General features: G+C 34.8%; 3 protein-coding genes across 3 annotated transcripts; 1 reads left to right on the top strand and 2 right to left on the bottom strand.

Moving 5' to 3' along the window:
• Positions 1-192: 192 nt before the first annotated feature.
• On the bottom strand, positions 193-1,103 carry LOC110280931 (probable disease resistance protein At5g66890). The gene is made up of 2 exons (XM_021142185.2): positions 569-1,103; positions 193-461 (listed from the first exon to the last, which is right to left on the bottom strand). The coding sequence occupies exons 1-2, from the start codon at positions 882-884 to the stop codon at positions 193-195; spliced, it is 585 nt and encodes a 194-aa protein (XP_020997844.2). The 5' UTR covers positions 885-1,103.
• A 1,346-nt stretch (positions 1,104-2,449) lies between these two features.
• On the bottom strand, positions 2,450-3,418 carry LOC110272877 (protein LATERAL ORGAN BOUNDARIES-like). Its single transcript, XM_021125475.2, has one exon. It carries the CDS (start codon positions 3,416-3,418, stop codon positions 2,450-2,452), a length of 969 nt encoding a protein of 322 aa, XP_020981134.2.
• Positions 3,419-9,459: 6,041 nt separating this feature from the next.
• LOC107480248 (uncharacterized) lies at positions 9,460-12,811 on the top strand. The gene is made up of 3 exons (XM_016100686.3): positions 9,460-9,972; positions 10,170-10,299; positions 12,410-12,811. The coding sequence occupies exons 1-3, from the start codon at positions 9,580-9,582 to the stop codon at positions 12,634-12,636; spliced, it is 750 nt and encodes a 249-aa protein (XP_015956172.1). The 5' UTR covers positions 9,460-9,579; the 3' UTR covers positions 12,637-12,811.
• The last annotated feature ends 2,699 nt before the right edge of the window (positions 12,812-15,510 follow it).

Genomic DNA, 15,510 nt, shown 5'->3' with positions numbered 1-15,510 from the left:
ATATTAATTTTATTTTTTTAATGATAAAATTATAAAATATATTCATATTAATTCTATCATATAATTGTTTATTTTTTTATGTATTTTGATTTATCTAATTGCTATTGATCTTATTGTTTTTGTTTTTTTGAATTATTCTTTATTCTTTTATGAGATGATAATTTAAAAAAGAACGATAGCCAAAGATAAAGGTTAAAAAAGACTTAGTTTGTTAAATTTGCAGAGGCTAGGAATCGAAACCTTTTCCAGTCTAATCGTTTTCAAGCATGGTAATGAACCAAGTACCTCAAAGTTGTTCAATTCACAAGGATGGAAACCCTGATTTGTGACTATGAGAACTTTGAGTTTTCTCATTTTCTGAATGAAATCCGGAAATGTATACTTGTTTGAATGGATATTTAAAATCAGAACTTCAGTTTCATCATGGTTCATGTTGTACCAGTCAGGAGTGAATGTTTCATCTGCAGAGAAGCAAACAATATATATAGCATCAATATCAGAAGACCGTGGATGTGACACAAGACAAAACCATTCTTATCATGATTGGGACAGAGAGGGAGAAACATACCAGTTGAAACAAACATTATGCGAGCAGTGACTTGTTCCTGCTTCTGTTGTTGTTGTGTCCCCCTTACAGATAAGAATGACAGCATGCGAGAAACGATACCCGGCTGATTCTGGCCTACCAACCAGTTGGGACAATTTTTCCCATTCTGAGTCAAGTCGATCACCAGCCTTTTCCTTCGCTCGATCGATTCTTGGTTGCTTTGATGGTTTGCTAGCTCTCTAAGGAGATCATGCTGCATAAGGAAGTGGTTATTGTAGTACATTTCCACGTCCGTTGCAACTTTCCTGTTCAACAAATATAATAACAAGTTATCCATAGAATCAAAATCTTACAAAAGTTCAATGACAATAGTCTATTTGACAACATTAATATTATTGTTATTCTTGCTTGCACATACACACAATCTCATAGATACTTGTGCTATTGAAGCATGCATGTTTGATTTTGGATAAAGTTGTTGACTGAAAAAGTTTATACAAATTATGCAATGCGGTAGCATTATTTCATAGATTTAACTTTAATTCAATTCAATGAAGGTGTTTTTGATCACATCTTTCCTATAAGTTACTCCTAATATGCAAGGACCATCTTAACAACATTATGGATTTTTGTAAAATTAACAATAAACTAATTTTACACTACTATTCAATCAGATGTTCCTATTTATACGATTTTTGAGGTCGTGATTTATTAAGTATATTATCTAGACAATTCTGAAGGTGAGAATCCAAGTCTTTTGTTGGATTTAAGCCGTTTCTTCTGTAAAGATGATGACATAGGGATCCACCAATAACTTTTTAGAGCCAAAAGTGAACTATTATAATCTCTCACTATTGTCTATTTATACATTTTCTTAATAGTTTCTTTTCTGTGTTTAATAAATATTATTGGTTATCTATACTTTTCCATATTATAAATTTATTATTGATACTGTGAATTTAATGAAATTAATGTTTAATTTTGCTAGGATTAATTTCAGTATATTTATATCATGTGCAAGTAATTAATGTTTAAATTTGGTTAGAACTTTAATTTGTTGTGATTTTTATTGGCCGGGTTATAAACGTATATAGAAGGTTAATACGATGAATGTTGGGATTGAGAGCCTTGCAGGTTTTTCTTATATAATTGTTAACTATTATTCTTAGGTTGAGTCATTGGAAAACCCAGTCTTTTTTTATGGTCTTTAATTCAATACTGGTTATGAAAATATTTGTAATGTAATAATTTTGTGAAAGGCATGTGCAAAAAGCAAAAAACCTCAGAAATTTAAGCACAGAGAAATAAATTCTTCATAATTCAGATATCTATCCAACTATTGCCTAAGTCATATTAAGGTAATCATGATCAACTAACCTAAATAAACCTTACCTGGCAAGAAATTAGAGCATCATAGATTAACACAACGGACAAAAATTAAAGGCACAGCATAGTGCATACCTAACATGAATAAAAAGTCAAAATCTTTGTTTATGTAGCATGCATGGCACACATGCATGTAAGTACATCATCAAATTGACAAGCTCAAAAACAAGAGGAGCAAGTGAATGGTAAAATCCTTCAATTAAGTCTATCACCAAAATTAAAAAGAAAAAAGAAAAAGAAAACTATCATCTTTTCTGCTCATTACAAACCAGCAATCTATGCATTAATATTATCATTATTCCGATTCCATGACCAGTAGCCACCAGCTTCCTCAACTACTTCTTGCTCTCTCGCCTGTTTATTATTATAAGCAAAAGCCACAACTAACTACCATCAATATCATTATCCTATAATCAACCCAAAAACAGATAACAATAACAAAAAGAACATACTTAGAATTAAAACTTCTTTGGTAAAAAAAAAATACCATTTAGCTGCAAAAAATCAGAAAAATCATCAACAAGGGCCGACACTCTTACAGTCCTCACTCTCTGACTGTTGTTGTTGTGATGGGAGCAGGAATTGCGCCTCAACAGGATAGTGATGACGATTTGCAAGACCAACATAATTTTCCCCTACTCCTCCATGTTGTGGTGGTTCTTGTTGCAACTGATGGTGATAAGTTCCACCACTGTCAAATGTCCCCAAACCCAAACAAGGTGTCAGCTCACCTCCTTGACCGCCTGAATGTGCAGCCATCTGGGCAAAAACTCCATTTCCACGGCCATCACCGTCGGCTGTGACAACTGAAACCGGACTTGCAGCTGCCACAGGTTCAATAACCCCAGTAGCAGCATTGTATCTTAGATACTCCTGCTGCTGCTGCTGCTGCTGCTGTTCATAGTTTCTGACCATCATGTCATGTTGCTGTGCTGCCCCCAACAACTCGCGCTGCTCTGGATCCAGGTCGGCATTAGCATTCATTGTTCCATTATGCTGCACAGAAGATGGTGGCATCAAAGACTGAATAACATTTGGGCCGTAAGGCGGGCCGAAAAGAGCCGCAGACGAAGACGGCGGCTTTCCTTGAGGGTAAAGTGGTAGCCCTCGAATTCCATGAGGGGAGAACGGACCCTGAATGCCTTGTGGGTTGATGTAGGCGCTGAGTTCGCTCTTGGCGTGGAGGAGGTCCATTTGTATTTGGTGCAGGCGCTGTTGGAGGATGACGATGTGTCTGACGCACCCGTACACTGGGCTGTCGAGGCGCGCCTCCGCCTCGAACGCAAGGGACGTCACCGCATCTTCCCGCTGGCAGGGGCTAAGATCGTTGAGGATCTTGCCGATGTTGCTGGCGCCGAAGACGCGATGGACGCTTGCGAAGCGCTGTGGGTTGTCCGGCGGGAAATATGGTGCGAAAATGCACTCTTGTGTGCACTTCCGACGAAGGAACTTGCAGGCCGCGCATGGCGAATTCGTCGATGACATTCTCCTTTTTCTTCACTCTTCCTTTTTTATTATTTTCTGCATACAATTGAGTTTCGATTGTGTTACTGTTATTGTTTGTTTCTTCAAATAAAGAAATATGATTTGCATTGCAAATTAAAGAAATTGATGAACAAAGTTATAGATCAAATCTCATAACTGCAGGAGTTTGTTGGGAACAACATCAGGTTAAAAGGATTAATAAATATATTTTTTATTTTTTTTTAAATACTATTTTTAGGATAAATCATAGATATAAACCAAATGGAAATATATATTACACAATTCTACCAAATTCAAAAACGTTATAAGAATTTTCTAGAAGGACAATTTCATGTAGTTTGAATGAGGTTCATTTTAAAGCAATCAAATTCAAATTACAAGTAATCAACATAACTAGAATTGGACCAATTTCAGAGGAAATTTGAATTACCTTGATTCGAACTACATACGTTTTGTGATATAATTTCTAATACTCTTCTGCCCATTTTTTTATTAAAAAATTAATAATTGAAAAATTAAAAAATTTTATTAAAAAATTAATAATTTAAAAATTAAAAAAATATGTATAACTCATGATATATAACTCAAATTTCATGCATTTTATTACTTTTTTTTCAAAATATTTTTCTTTAAGCTCAGTGAATATTTCATGAAATTTTTCTTTTTTAAAAAAAAATAAGTTTTTAAAATAGATGTAAACAATAAAATAAATAACTAAACTAGAAAACAAGAAAATTCTACTAGTGATCATGCTAAAGCAGGAATAGAAAATAGGAAAATAAAAAATGCTTGAAGGACAGAAGATAAGATAAGGCAAGGGATAATGAAATTTAACCACATTAGTTATGGTGGTTGCTACTCCTTCCCCAGGCTGTGTTCTATGAAGATGATTCACCTTCCTTTGATAATATTGATGATAATATAAATCGAGAACTTGCTCTACAATACCAAACTTAAAATTTTACTTGTCCCCAAGCAAAGAAAACTGAAAATGGGAAAGGACATGAAGAGCACACAAATGAGCATAAAGAAAACGATAAAAGTGATAGAAGTGGAAGAAAAATTTAAATTTAAAACTCTTTTTTTTTTTCCTTTTTTTACCTCCTCTGTGGCGTTAAACGTCCAATATAGACGTAAAACGCCCCAAGAGGACTAAATTCTCCCAAGCAAACGTCCAGCTTGGATGTAAAATGCCCAAATGCTCACATCCCCCCTTGGCGCTAAATGCCAGCGCCATCAGGAGTATCTTCTAGGGTATTCTATTTTTATGTCTAAGTCTTCCTGTCCTTGTTCTAAGCGCTGTACATGATCACAAACATTAGAAAACCTAAGAAAACTTTAAAAATTAATGAAAAATAAAATAAAATAAAACCAAAATAAAAATGAAATAATCTAAATGATACTTATGGTTGGGTTGCCTCCCAACAAGCATTTTTTTTTACTGTTACTAGCTTGACGGTCATTTCCTTCAAGGAGGAAGATAGTCATAGAGGCTTAAATCCTCAACCCTTGCTGGGAGCTTCTCCTACGCTCTTATGGATCAGCTTAATATGCTCAAGAGATAGGATCATGTTCACTGTATGAGGCTGGATTGGATTTGCAGTGAATACCACCCTCATCCTTGGTGAGAAGCTTTTAGTAGGGATCTTTTTATTCCTCCATCCCCTAGGCATCTCGCTCTTGGGACCATGACTGGCGTTTAGCGCCAGATTTGGCAGTGATTCCAGAAGAAAAGTGTAAACTATTATATATCGTTGGAAAATTCTGAAAGTTAAATTTCTAACGTCGTTAAGACCGTGTAAATTGGACCTATGAATCTCATGTTATGCTAGTTGGAGTGCAAGGAGGTCAGGATTAACAGCATCTACTATCCTTTCTTTGTTGTTACACAAAACTCTGCCAAATTCGCCCGAAATTCACTTAAAATCGTAAAAACACCAAAATAACTCAAAGTAGCATCCAAAGAGGATTTTTGCTGTAAATATAATAAAAATTAATAAAATATAATAAAAAACAACTGAAAAATGTTATGAAAAAGGGTATAAAATATTTATGTATCAGTAGTTAGCGAGATTCAATGAGGGGAATCGTCAATCAACCCATTCGGACCTCTTTGGATTGTCATTCTATGGCTCAAATCGGTATTCGAACCTCAACTCACTGTCCCTTATGAGTTTTCCAAAACTCCTCTTGAAGGCATTTGACTGTTTACTCTTTTATGATCGAAATCAAAGGGTATGTATTCTATTGATGCATTTTGTCATTTTATTAAATAACTCATTTAACATAAAAGACAACAATGATTCTTCATATCATCCTAACCCACTGTCAAGTCGAAAGAGCACTATGGGTTACCTCCATTCTCTCTCCAGCCTCAAATCGAAAACCCAGAAGCCCTTGATAAGCTATGGTCGAAAACTTTAACTCCTCAAGTCCTTCCTGTCGAACTTCCGCATGAGTTGACCATGGCTTTGAAAATAAACTTGTTACTTATTCCCCACAATATGTGTCGAGGCAATTTAGTTTGGCACATGCCTTTTGTATCAAATTCCTGAAACGAACACAATTGTTAGTATAATGTCCAGAAACTTGATGAAATTTGCAAAACTTTTTATTTCTAATTTTAGGAATAGATAGCATTATTTTTCCTTCAGGAAGTATAAGCTATTTATCGTTTAACAGCATGTCGAAAATCTGTTAAGCTTTTCTTAGGTCGAAAGAATAATTCTTTCCTCCTAACAAATGAGTCTTTTCTTTTGCTGAATTAAGAGATCGACACATATAAGGAGGTCCATCTTTTAATTATGCAGTAAAAGCAGATTCACTGTTCAACTCTTCTTCACTCATGCAGTCAACGTAGTTAACCTTTTTATTTTCTTTTGTTCGACCCTAACTCTTCTTTTTCTTTATTTAACTTCTCAATTTTCTGAACTTTATCAACCAACTGAGCCAGGTCAAAAAATTGTTGGTTTACCAATTTCTTTCGAATATTGAAACTGAGCCCGTTGATAGAAATCTTGACTATTTCTGGTTCAGAAATAGGTGTGAAACATTTATTTCTCGTATTCTTGAACCGGATAAGATAGTCATCGATTGACTCAGTTTTTTCTCTATTTACTATGAACAAGTCGGACAAAGTCACCTTCATTTCTCTCCTAAGGAATTGATCATGAAAACTTCTTTCTAATTGAACCCAACTATGGATCGAATTAAGTTGTAAATTTGAAAACTAAGTGAAAGTGTTCTTTGTAAGTGAAGAAGAAAAATATCTCATTTTCAAATATTCATTATTCGCCAATTCGCCTATTTCGACTGAATATCAAGTGATGTGCTTTATAGTCGATTTTCCACTTTTTTCAACAAACTTTGTAAGAGATTTAGGGGTTTTGACTCCCATAGGGAGTTCATCCTATAAAACATAATCTAAAAAAAAGGGATATAAAATAAGGTTGATTGTCACCCCAATATTCAATCCTGCTCGATTCAAGATTTGCTCGACAGCTTGAGTTATATTTTGACTATAAGCACGAGAAACATTGTTTGCTCCGGCTTTGTTCAATATCTTTAGTTCTAGTCTCTAATCATCAAACATGATATTAAGTTCCAATCTCCTGGTCTCAGTTCCGGTCTCTGCAAACAACCGCAACCTTAGAAAATAAAACAGAGTATGACATACATAAATATCCTAAAAGCTATATGTAATGGAATAATGAACGTTAACCACACCAAGATGCTTGTGAATGAATAATTTTTTGGTAGGGTCGAGGTTTTGTCTCGCCTGTTCAATGCCTAAATAATGTGGGGAGACCCACTTGATTGTAAACTCTGTTTCTCAATGGGAACATATCGGGGCATCAAGCTCTTTGATGATTGTCGACAGCCTTGAATGATTTCGTCCATGAAACACGTATGCTGACTATACACAATTAAGAAGCCATATTTGGGCTCATTCTCAAATAACGTCGAGTTATGAGTAGTCAATCAATGCGTGAGATTATGACCTACATAAGACAGATACACATTATGTTGTTTGATGTGTATTCTTCATGATTTGCAATTTGCATATATTCTTTGTGACTGTGTTAACTGTTATGTGCTTGATTCTTTATTATTATGCTATGTGATTTCTCTATGTTTGTCTATTATTACTGCTATTTATTTACTGAGATTGTAGATTGTGGTATAATTAAAGAAAGACTAAGATTATGCTAAGCTAGGGACACGAGACTTTGAACCTAGGATCAAACTAGTATACGCAGGAATGATTAAACGCTAAAGCTTTGTACTAGAACCAATAATTATCACAACCTTTTTTTGTTGGTACTTTACCGGAAACCATAGGTTCTCACCCTCTTTCCTTCACTGTTTCTATAGATGGAACTAACGGTAATGTTCGCTGAACACTAAGACTGTTTTTTGCTACAACCTAGACCACAAAGTATGTTTAGCGTTTTGAAAGACACCTAATACCATGTAAAGCCTTCAAGACTATAGTGTTTTTTCTTCTGTTTATTAGCATTTTTCTTGAGAAATATGATTTTACTATTTTTTGTTAGTCTAATAGTAGACTAAGGGCTTTCTGAATGATCTTGAACTTAGGGTGTCATATGTTCATAACCATAAAATGACTCGATAGTAACACCTAACGATTAGCATTTATAATGACATGATAAAAATTGGGTCGTCACAAAAAGTCCCATTTCTAGTATTTTGATAATCTATTTATAGAAATCTTCTCTGTTTAGATTTGCATTTCTTGGAGGTTAAGCTTATTTACCCATGTTTAGGCTCTTTTTGATAATCAAGCAATTTCACCTACCATTTAAATCTTTTTGGGAATTACAAAATTCTACCCATGTTCTGAAAAGTGATTACTTCTTTAAATACCAATTTTTTTCTCCACATTAGGCAATTACATCTAGACTAGAAAATTAAGCATATATTTTTTTTTTAATTGTAGGCCTCTGTCGTCTTCAACTACCCCCAGTGAACTATCCACTTCATCAATTTTGGCCAAGTGTTGCTTCAACATGTTTTCGATTCCTCTTCTCGAGTTCTTGATTCCTTTAACCTCTTCTAGACCTCTAAAGTGCTTGTTCGACTCTTGTTACGGAACCTTTGGATCTTACTACAACTACCTTCCTCTTTTGACATTAATCTTCTACATTCAAATTCGAGATTTTTCTTCCTTTCTTTTAATCTTGATATGAGCTTGTGCTTCTTGGTATGATGTTAAGATGAACCATCAAGACTCCATACCATGTGCTTTAATATTCTAGAGCTATTTTGACCTTGCTCATGTTTGGTCAAAATAAACTTCCATACCAACAATTAAAAATGATGTTTTGTTTTTTTTTTTTATTGGAGTGATTTATTTGTATTTTCTTTCTCATAAAGTTGTAATACGAAAAGATGTATATGTAATTTCTGCTTTAGTTTCATTTTATAATTTCTTTTTCAATAGATTTTTCATTACCTTCTACTATTTTTACCTAATTTTTCTTAATCAGAGAGTATTTTATTAGACTTCTAATATTTGTTCAAGAGATAATAATACAGTCCAAAAATTTCCATCACTTTGTTTTTTTTTTTTTTTTTAATATTACACTATAATGCATACACCTTTCTCTTCTCATGGGTTTCATATAATCACTTCCTAGTTCCTAGTGATAGCTTGGATTCGAATCCGGTACACTTTTCAGCAAAACGTATATACCATTAGTCACCAGAATAGGTCTAGTGCGACAAACCTCTTTTGTTTTTTGTTTTTTGGTCGGATGGATTGAACCGTTTTTAATTCTAGGCATCGCACTCTCACACACATATTTAAAGGTTCTATCTATTAGTTGAACTTGAACACCACCAAAATTTAAACTCGGATGTAACATATTAAGCCACTCAACTGAAGCCTCACTTGCAGACCTCATTTGTTAGAGTCAAGAAAATTTGTCGCAAGGTATTGGGCCAAATGATCTAGCGCTAGGCCCATAACATCTCATCTAGTAGGTTCCTGAGACAATGGTTACCAAACCCAGAGGTGAGAAAAAACAAAAAAAAAAACCTTAACGGCTTAACCCCTTAATTCTCAAAACCCTCTCTCTCTCTCTCTCTGCCAAACCCCATTTCCGCATTGCAGCAGGAACACTGATAAAAAGACGCTCATGGCGCAGCGGTGGCGCTCCGCCGCCGGTCACCTCAGAACGGTGGCGGCGGCTACCCGTCGGGGACCATCATCATTCCAGAGTTCTTGTTACCACACCATCCAAGCGATCCCGAGAGAGTTCACCGGCAGCAGAGTCTCTGCAAGGGAAAGAACGCAAGGTCGAATCCCTGCCGTGGTTTTCTTCCAGAACCTTCTAGAAAAGGATCCTACAATTCGGCCTTCATTTTCGTCGAAGAAGCATTTGGTCACCGTTGAGAGGAAGCAAATTAAGACCATACTCAAATCCCCTGACGACGCCTTTTCCTTTTGCTCCACACGTTTTCCTCTGCAGATCCGTGCTGGCTCAGGATCCTCCCATTTGCTTGAATCCGGAACTGTTCTTCCCATCAAGGTTTTCTACTTCAATATATATTTTCAAAAATGATTTTTTTTTCATTTTATTTTCATACTTCTGTGCTATTTCATTTAGGTGCTATTTTGTTGGAATTATCTTTTTTCGTGCCAAAATAGTGGTTTGCTCTTTTTTAAATTTTCAACACAAAAATGGACTGCGATTTATTTATTTTTTAATATATATGTGGCCTGTAGATTCACAGGGACGAGGAGAGTGGGAAGGTTCTGAATCTGGTGTTTGTTTGGGCTGAAGATGGGATGAATTTGAAGGTTGATGTTCCGGTTGTGTTCAAAGGCGAAGATGTTTGTCTTGGTGTTCAGAAAGGTACTTCTTTTTGGCTTTCATCTACAGTTTATTGGTGTGGAAATTTCAGTCACTGTGACAATTTAGGCGTCATTTGACAATATTTGGGTTAGTAGGGAATGAAATATGAATATGATCAACACTACTTAGTTGCTTGCTTAAAGTGGTTTTGATGCATTATATATATATATATATATATATATATGATTAAGGTCTTTAGTGCAAGTATCATGAATAAACAATAACAATAAACGCATAAAACTGCCAACGAGTTATAGCTCAAATAGCATAGTCTCTCCATACTCACTTAGAGGTCGTGGGATCGAGTCTCATTCCTAACTTTGGAAAAAAAAATAAACGCATAAACCTAGGCCGAGAAAATCTGCAGTGCCAGAGCCAAATTCTGTTGATATTGATGATGACATAACACTATTCATGGTGATGTGGTGCCTATCTCCGGGAGTTTGGTAGAAGATGGAAGGAAAAGCTGGGGAAGGAAAGGGATGAAGCAACAGACCTTATTCACAGACCCCATTTGGGGGGTCACAAAATACAATGTGCACAATGGCAAGGAGCGGCTTCAGTGTCCTTCGCTTTCCTTGTCCCTTCCTCCTAATAAACCTCTTCCAAACATGATCTTGTTGAACTGCTCATGCCACTCCTCACCCTTCAGTCCTCTGCCAACACTTCCAAAGTATTTTTCTTGGCTGAGGGACGCTGTAGGTTTTAAATATTTATCAATTGTAATTTTTTTTTGAGATTGGCAAATGTCAAATTTCTTGGAAAAATACTTTGCTATTAAAATTTGCATATGTTAAACATGAATTAAAGATATAAGAACTTCCAACAATTTAGACATAGATTGTTCTTTGTTATCCATTTTTCAAATGATTTTGGCATAACTTTAATGTCGAAGATATTGAGGATATCATAAATGTAATTGCACACCTTCCGATCTTTTATTTTCCCTTCATTTTAATTATATGGACCTTTTTCTCTATAATCTATTCCCCATTTTTAAGCTGTTTGGAAAGTTTTATGTGAAATTGCAAAATATGGAACTTCAGCAATCTCTCAGTGTGAACAAGAGCAATTGTTAACTCTTTTTATTTCAAAGGTTTGTAATCATTGAATTAGCATTTAGCAAATAAATTGCTATGTAAGACCTCTATGGGATAGACAGCAAGTTAATTGCGTTTCTGTTGGGGATTGCCTTGGTACTAGTAGTCAAAAAGGCATGAAAGAAGGTAGTAGATTGGTAGAAGGCATTTGTTGAGTATCAGGTACCAAACGAACTAGGAGTCTAGGAGAATAAGGGATCTCTAAATTAATTGGGAATTTTTCTACCCAAATGAGACTTTGTAGGAATTTGTCAAAGCAGTTCTCTGAGGAAGAAGAGCACGAGTATGTATGGTTGTTTGGATAATGAAAAGAACACACTCTTAAAGGAGGCAATTGAACTAAGAGTCTAAGACAATGTGTTCTTGACATTTTCTTTGAATTAATACTTTCTTCCATTTTCTTGCTCTATTTTGAGAAGATACTATAATCAGTTTCTACAAAAGTTCTGAAAATATATCTGTTTGAAATTTGGATTATTTTTAAAAATACAAATTATACAATATGTGGAAACTGAAAAGTGATTGTTTAGCCCCAAGAAAATTATTTTATGCTAAAAGAAAGAATCATGTCCAAAGGCACCCTTAGATGTTTTGCATGTTAACATCCTGAGTAAGCCCTTCAATGGACTGTTTGCATGTTACCTTGTGAAAATATGGGCAACATGGGAATTCTGGATTTAGATGTTTTCTACGTGGGGTTATCTTGTTGCCTTTCTTTAATTGCTTCTAATATCTTCCAGTACCAATCAAACTTTTATTTCAATATCACTCTTTATAGCAATTCATTCGTTCATTCGTTATTAGCACACTGTGTTTTATTAGCTTGTAATATTCTTTTCACACTGGCCATTTATTACAGAGAGCTGTGTTTAAAAATTTCTAATCAATTCCCGATAGTGTAAAAGACGATTTAGCATGCCACTTAAAATATCTGGTCTTTTTTTAAATAGCTAAGTTGGCTTCAATGTGTTATAGTGCTAGCATGATATTAACTTTGAATGCCTTTACAGGGGGGATGTTAAATAAGATCAGAACTAGCGTAAAATATCTCTGTCCATCAGAGCACATTCCTTCGAAAATTGAGGTGGACGTGAGTAATCTTGATATTGAAGATAAGATATTCATCCGCGATATTGAGGTTCATCCATCCTTGAAGCTTCTGAGCAAGAATGAAAACATGCCCATATGTAAAGTAGTTCCAACAAGTTTGGGACACCAAGCAAAGGAGGATCAATGATCTCAGAGTCCTTATACTTATATGTTACAGGAGAAATGCCAAGGGACAGATTCAATTTCCAAATAAAGAGGTGTAGTTTGGTGGGTATGCCGTAGCAGCGATGAGTGCAAGCACCTGCATGTTACAACTGTTTTATATTAGTATAGGCGGCTTTTGAATTTTGATTTTCATGCAATTTCTTATCGCATTTACGACTTAGATGAAGTTCTTGAAGATGAATTGCCATGCAAGTCTCCAAACGTCTGTTTACACAGGACCATCTTAGATTGACCCAATTTCTCTTCCCAAACCTATCTTTCTTTAATGATGTTGGGAGTACTGTGGAACAAGATTAAATCTTCATTTTGGTCCTGAAGGTTATTTCTCTCCAACATAGACTAAAATTACAATTTAGTTTCTGAAATTAAAAAGTTATTCAATCAGTATCAAATATATATATATTTTTTTACGTATAGTGGGAATTGAAGACAAGTTTGGTGTATACATTTTTTTTTCCCTAAAATACTCTTTATTATTAGAGTAAATTATATATTTTTGTCTTTAAAGTTTGTTAAAAGTTTCAAAAATACTTCTAAGTTTTATTATCATTACAACACTTTTATTTTACTATTTATAGGATATGAACATAAAACCTTTTAGTTTGTGCTAGGAATGTTACATTTTAGTTTCATTGACTAGTATATGATCGGATGGTGCATTTTCAAATTTGAGAAAATTTAGTCATATATGCATATACAAAAATGCTATGTTACCAAATTACATAACCACAAGAGGAACTCCTATCAAATCAAGAACACAATCTAAAACCACTCCCATAACCACCGGTATCCTTCCATTTAGCAGCGATTTCGAAACAACCTCCAAATCTCCGCAGCAAAGCAACGTGTTTCTAGCAATGGTATATGATATGTGAGGTATGAAACCTGATTACAAACAATTAAGAAATATTTTTCTAAGATGAGAAGAGTTTTTACAAAGTGTAAAATATATATATGAGAACTAGAACAATGAACACTTTGATATTTTTCGAGCAGTACTTTGTTAGTTCTTTTGGGGTTCCTTTGACAGTTTGACTCATATATTGTGGTAGAGTCATTTGTCCATTGGGATTTCCTTCCTCTTTCAATGTTACATCATTCTATAATCTAAATGGAAAGGATGCTTGTATTTTTGGTTTAGATGCCTTTTCCATTTAAGGCAGTTTCGTCCTATAATGTATATAGTGGAGAGAAAAATATTTTAAATTGCTGGCTTATTGAGAGAGTGAATGAATAAATTAGTCTTTGAAAGATTATTTATTCTTTAAATTAGTTTTTGAAATATTTTTTTAATTAAATTCTTTCTTTAAAGATTTTGAGTTAGTTTTTTTTGGTATTAGATTTTGAGTTAGTTATTTTAGTCCTTTTGTCACTTTTATTGCTAATGACATCAAAATTTGTTGATGTGATAGGTTACGTGACACCACAACACATACTTAGTAGTCTTAATTGCCGACTATCATGATAAGTTTATGAAATTAGATCAAGTTAACTCCAAATTGAGAGATTTCAATGCCTTAAATTCTCCCTTCAATTAGATTTTGATTTGATTTAATTTCATAAACTTATCATACTAATATCAATTAAAATATGTGTTGTAATATCACTTAACGTTCCACATTAATAAATTTTGGTGTCGTCAACAAAAAAAAAATAAAAGAAGGACTAACTTGATTAATTTAAAATTTTTAAAAGACGAATTTGATTAAAAAAATATTTTAAAGATTAATTTAAAAAATAATTAATTTTTTAAGGACAAATTTAACCATTACCTTCTCAAAAATATATTGAACCAAAACTATCTATTTTTTATGCAATACTATTCGCAGCACCATTTATGGAATCCAATTTCATGTGTTCTTTTATTTTTGAGGTATAAGAAAGTAACTCTTCTCATTTCTTAAATAGATTGATAATTTAAAAGGTCATTTTGAGGTTGTGATTTTGTAGTGCTGATATGGGAATGAATCTTTTTAATTGTTTAAAAAATTGAAGGTGTAAAGTGTGATTTTTAATTTTTTATTGTTCTCTCTTTTATATTTATTCTTGATTCTATTTATAAAATTGATAATAATAAATCACACTTTACTCCTGTTCATACCCTGGCCCAATATAAAGGCCCAGGTCCAACTAAAAGGCCTAATCCAAAGGATTAGAGCCTAGCTAAGTACCGGCCTTCACATAAGAAGTCGGTATCAACCACGACTTGGTCAGAAGAGGTCGGATGCGAGATTAGCTGACAGATAAACACTCATTCAAATGAGTAACCGCCCCTAAAATCTCTCTAACCGTCTCATAAAGCCATATCTTAACCTCCCCAAGATAATAGGGACGGTTACCACCCTAAAGATATGGCACTACACCAACGGTGGTTATTGGCTCGCCTCTATAAATACCCTGACACCCCTTCAGGTATCTCTAAGCCCAATACTCTCTAGACCTGCTTACACCCTTGCTAACTTAGGCATCGGAGTATCTTTGCAGGTACCACCCCCCATTCACACGCGAGCACAAGTCGGACGGAGCCTCCCGAGCTGCGTGCCTACCCGGAGTTCTCATCCATCACACACTTGGGCCGCCAAACGCCATCCGTTGCACTAATCTGGAGGGTACCTCCGGAGTAAAGAATCCAAAGGTAAATTCCTCAGATGGGCGTGAATCAGAAAAGGACGGACCATCCCACATAGCCGAACTAATGGGATTGGTCCATAGCCGCCTGGAGCAATTGGAACAAGAGCGGGAGAAGCAAAGGGAGACCGAAAGGTACCTTAAAGAGGAGATGGAACGGCGAAAAGAGTTAGAAAGAAAACTCTTGCAGCTAGAATCCTCCCTCAAG

This window comes from Arachis duranensis, chromosome 1, assembly GCF_000817695.3.
Source record: "Arachis duranensis cultivar V14167 chromosome 1, aradu.V14167.gnm2.J7QH, whole genome shotgun sequence".
NCBI lineage: Eukaryota > Viridiplantae > Streptophyta > Magnoliopsida > Fabales > Fabaceae > Arachis > Arachis duranensis.
Note: the sequence above shows the minus strand (reverse complement) of the source record. Positions and strands in the feature narration are given on the sequence as shown.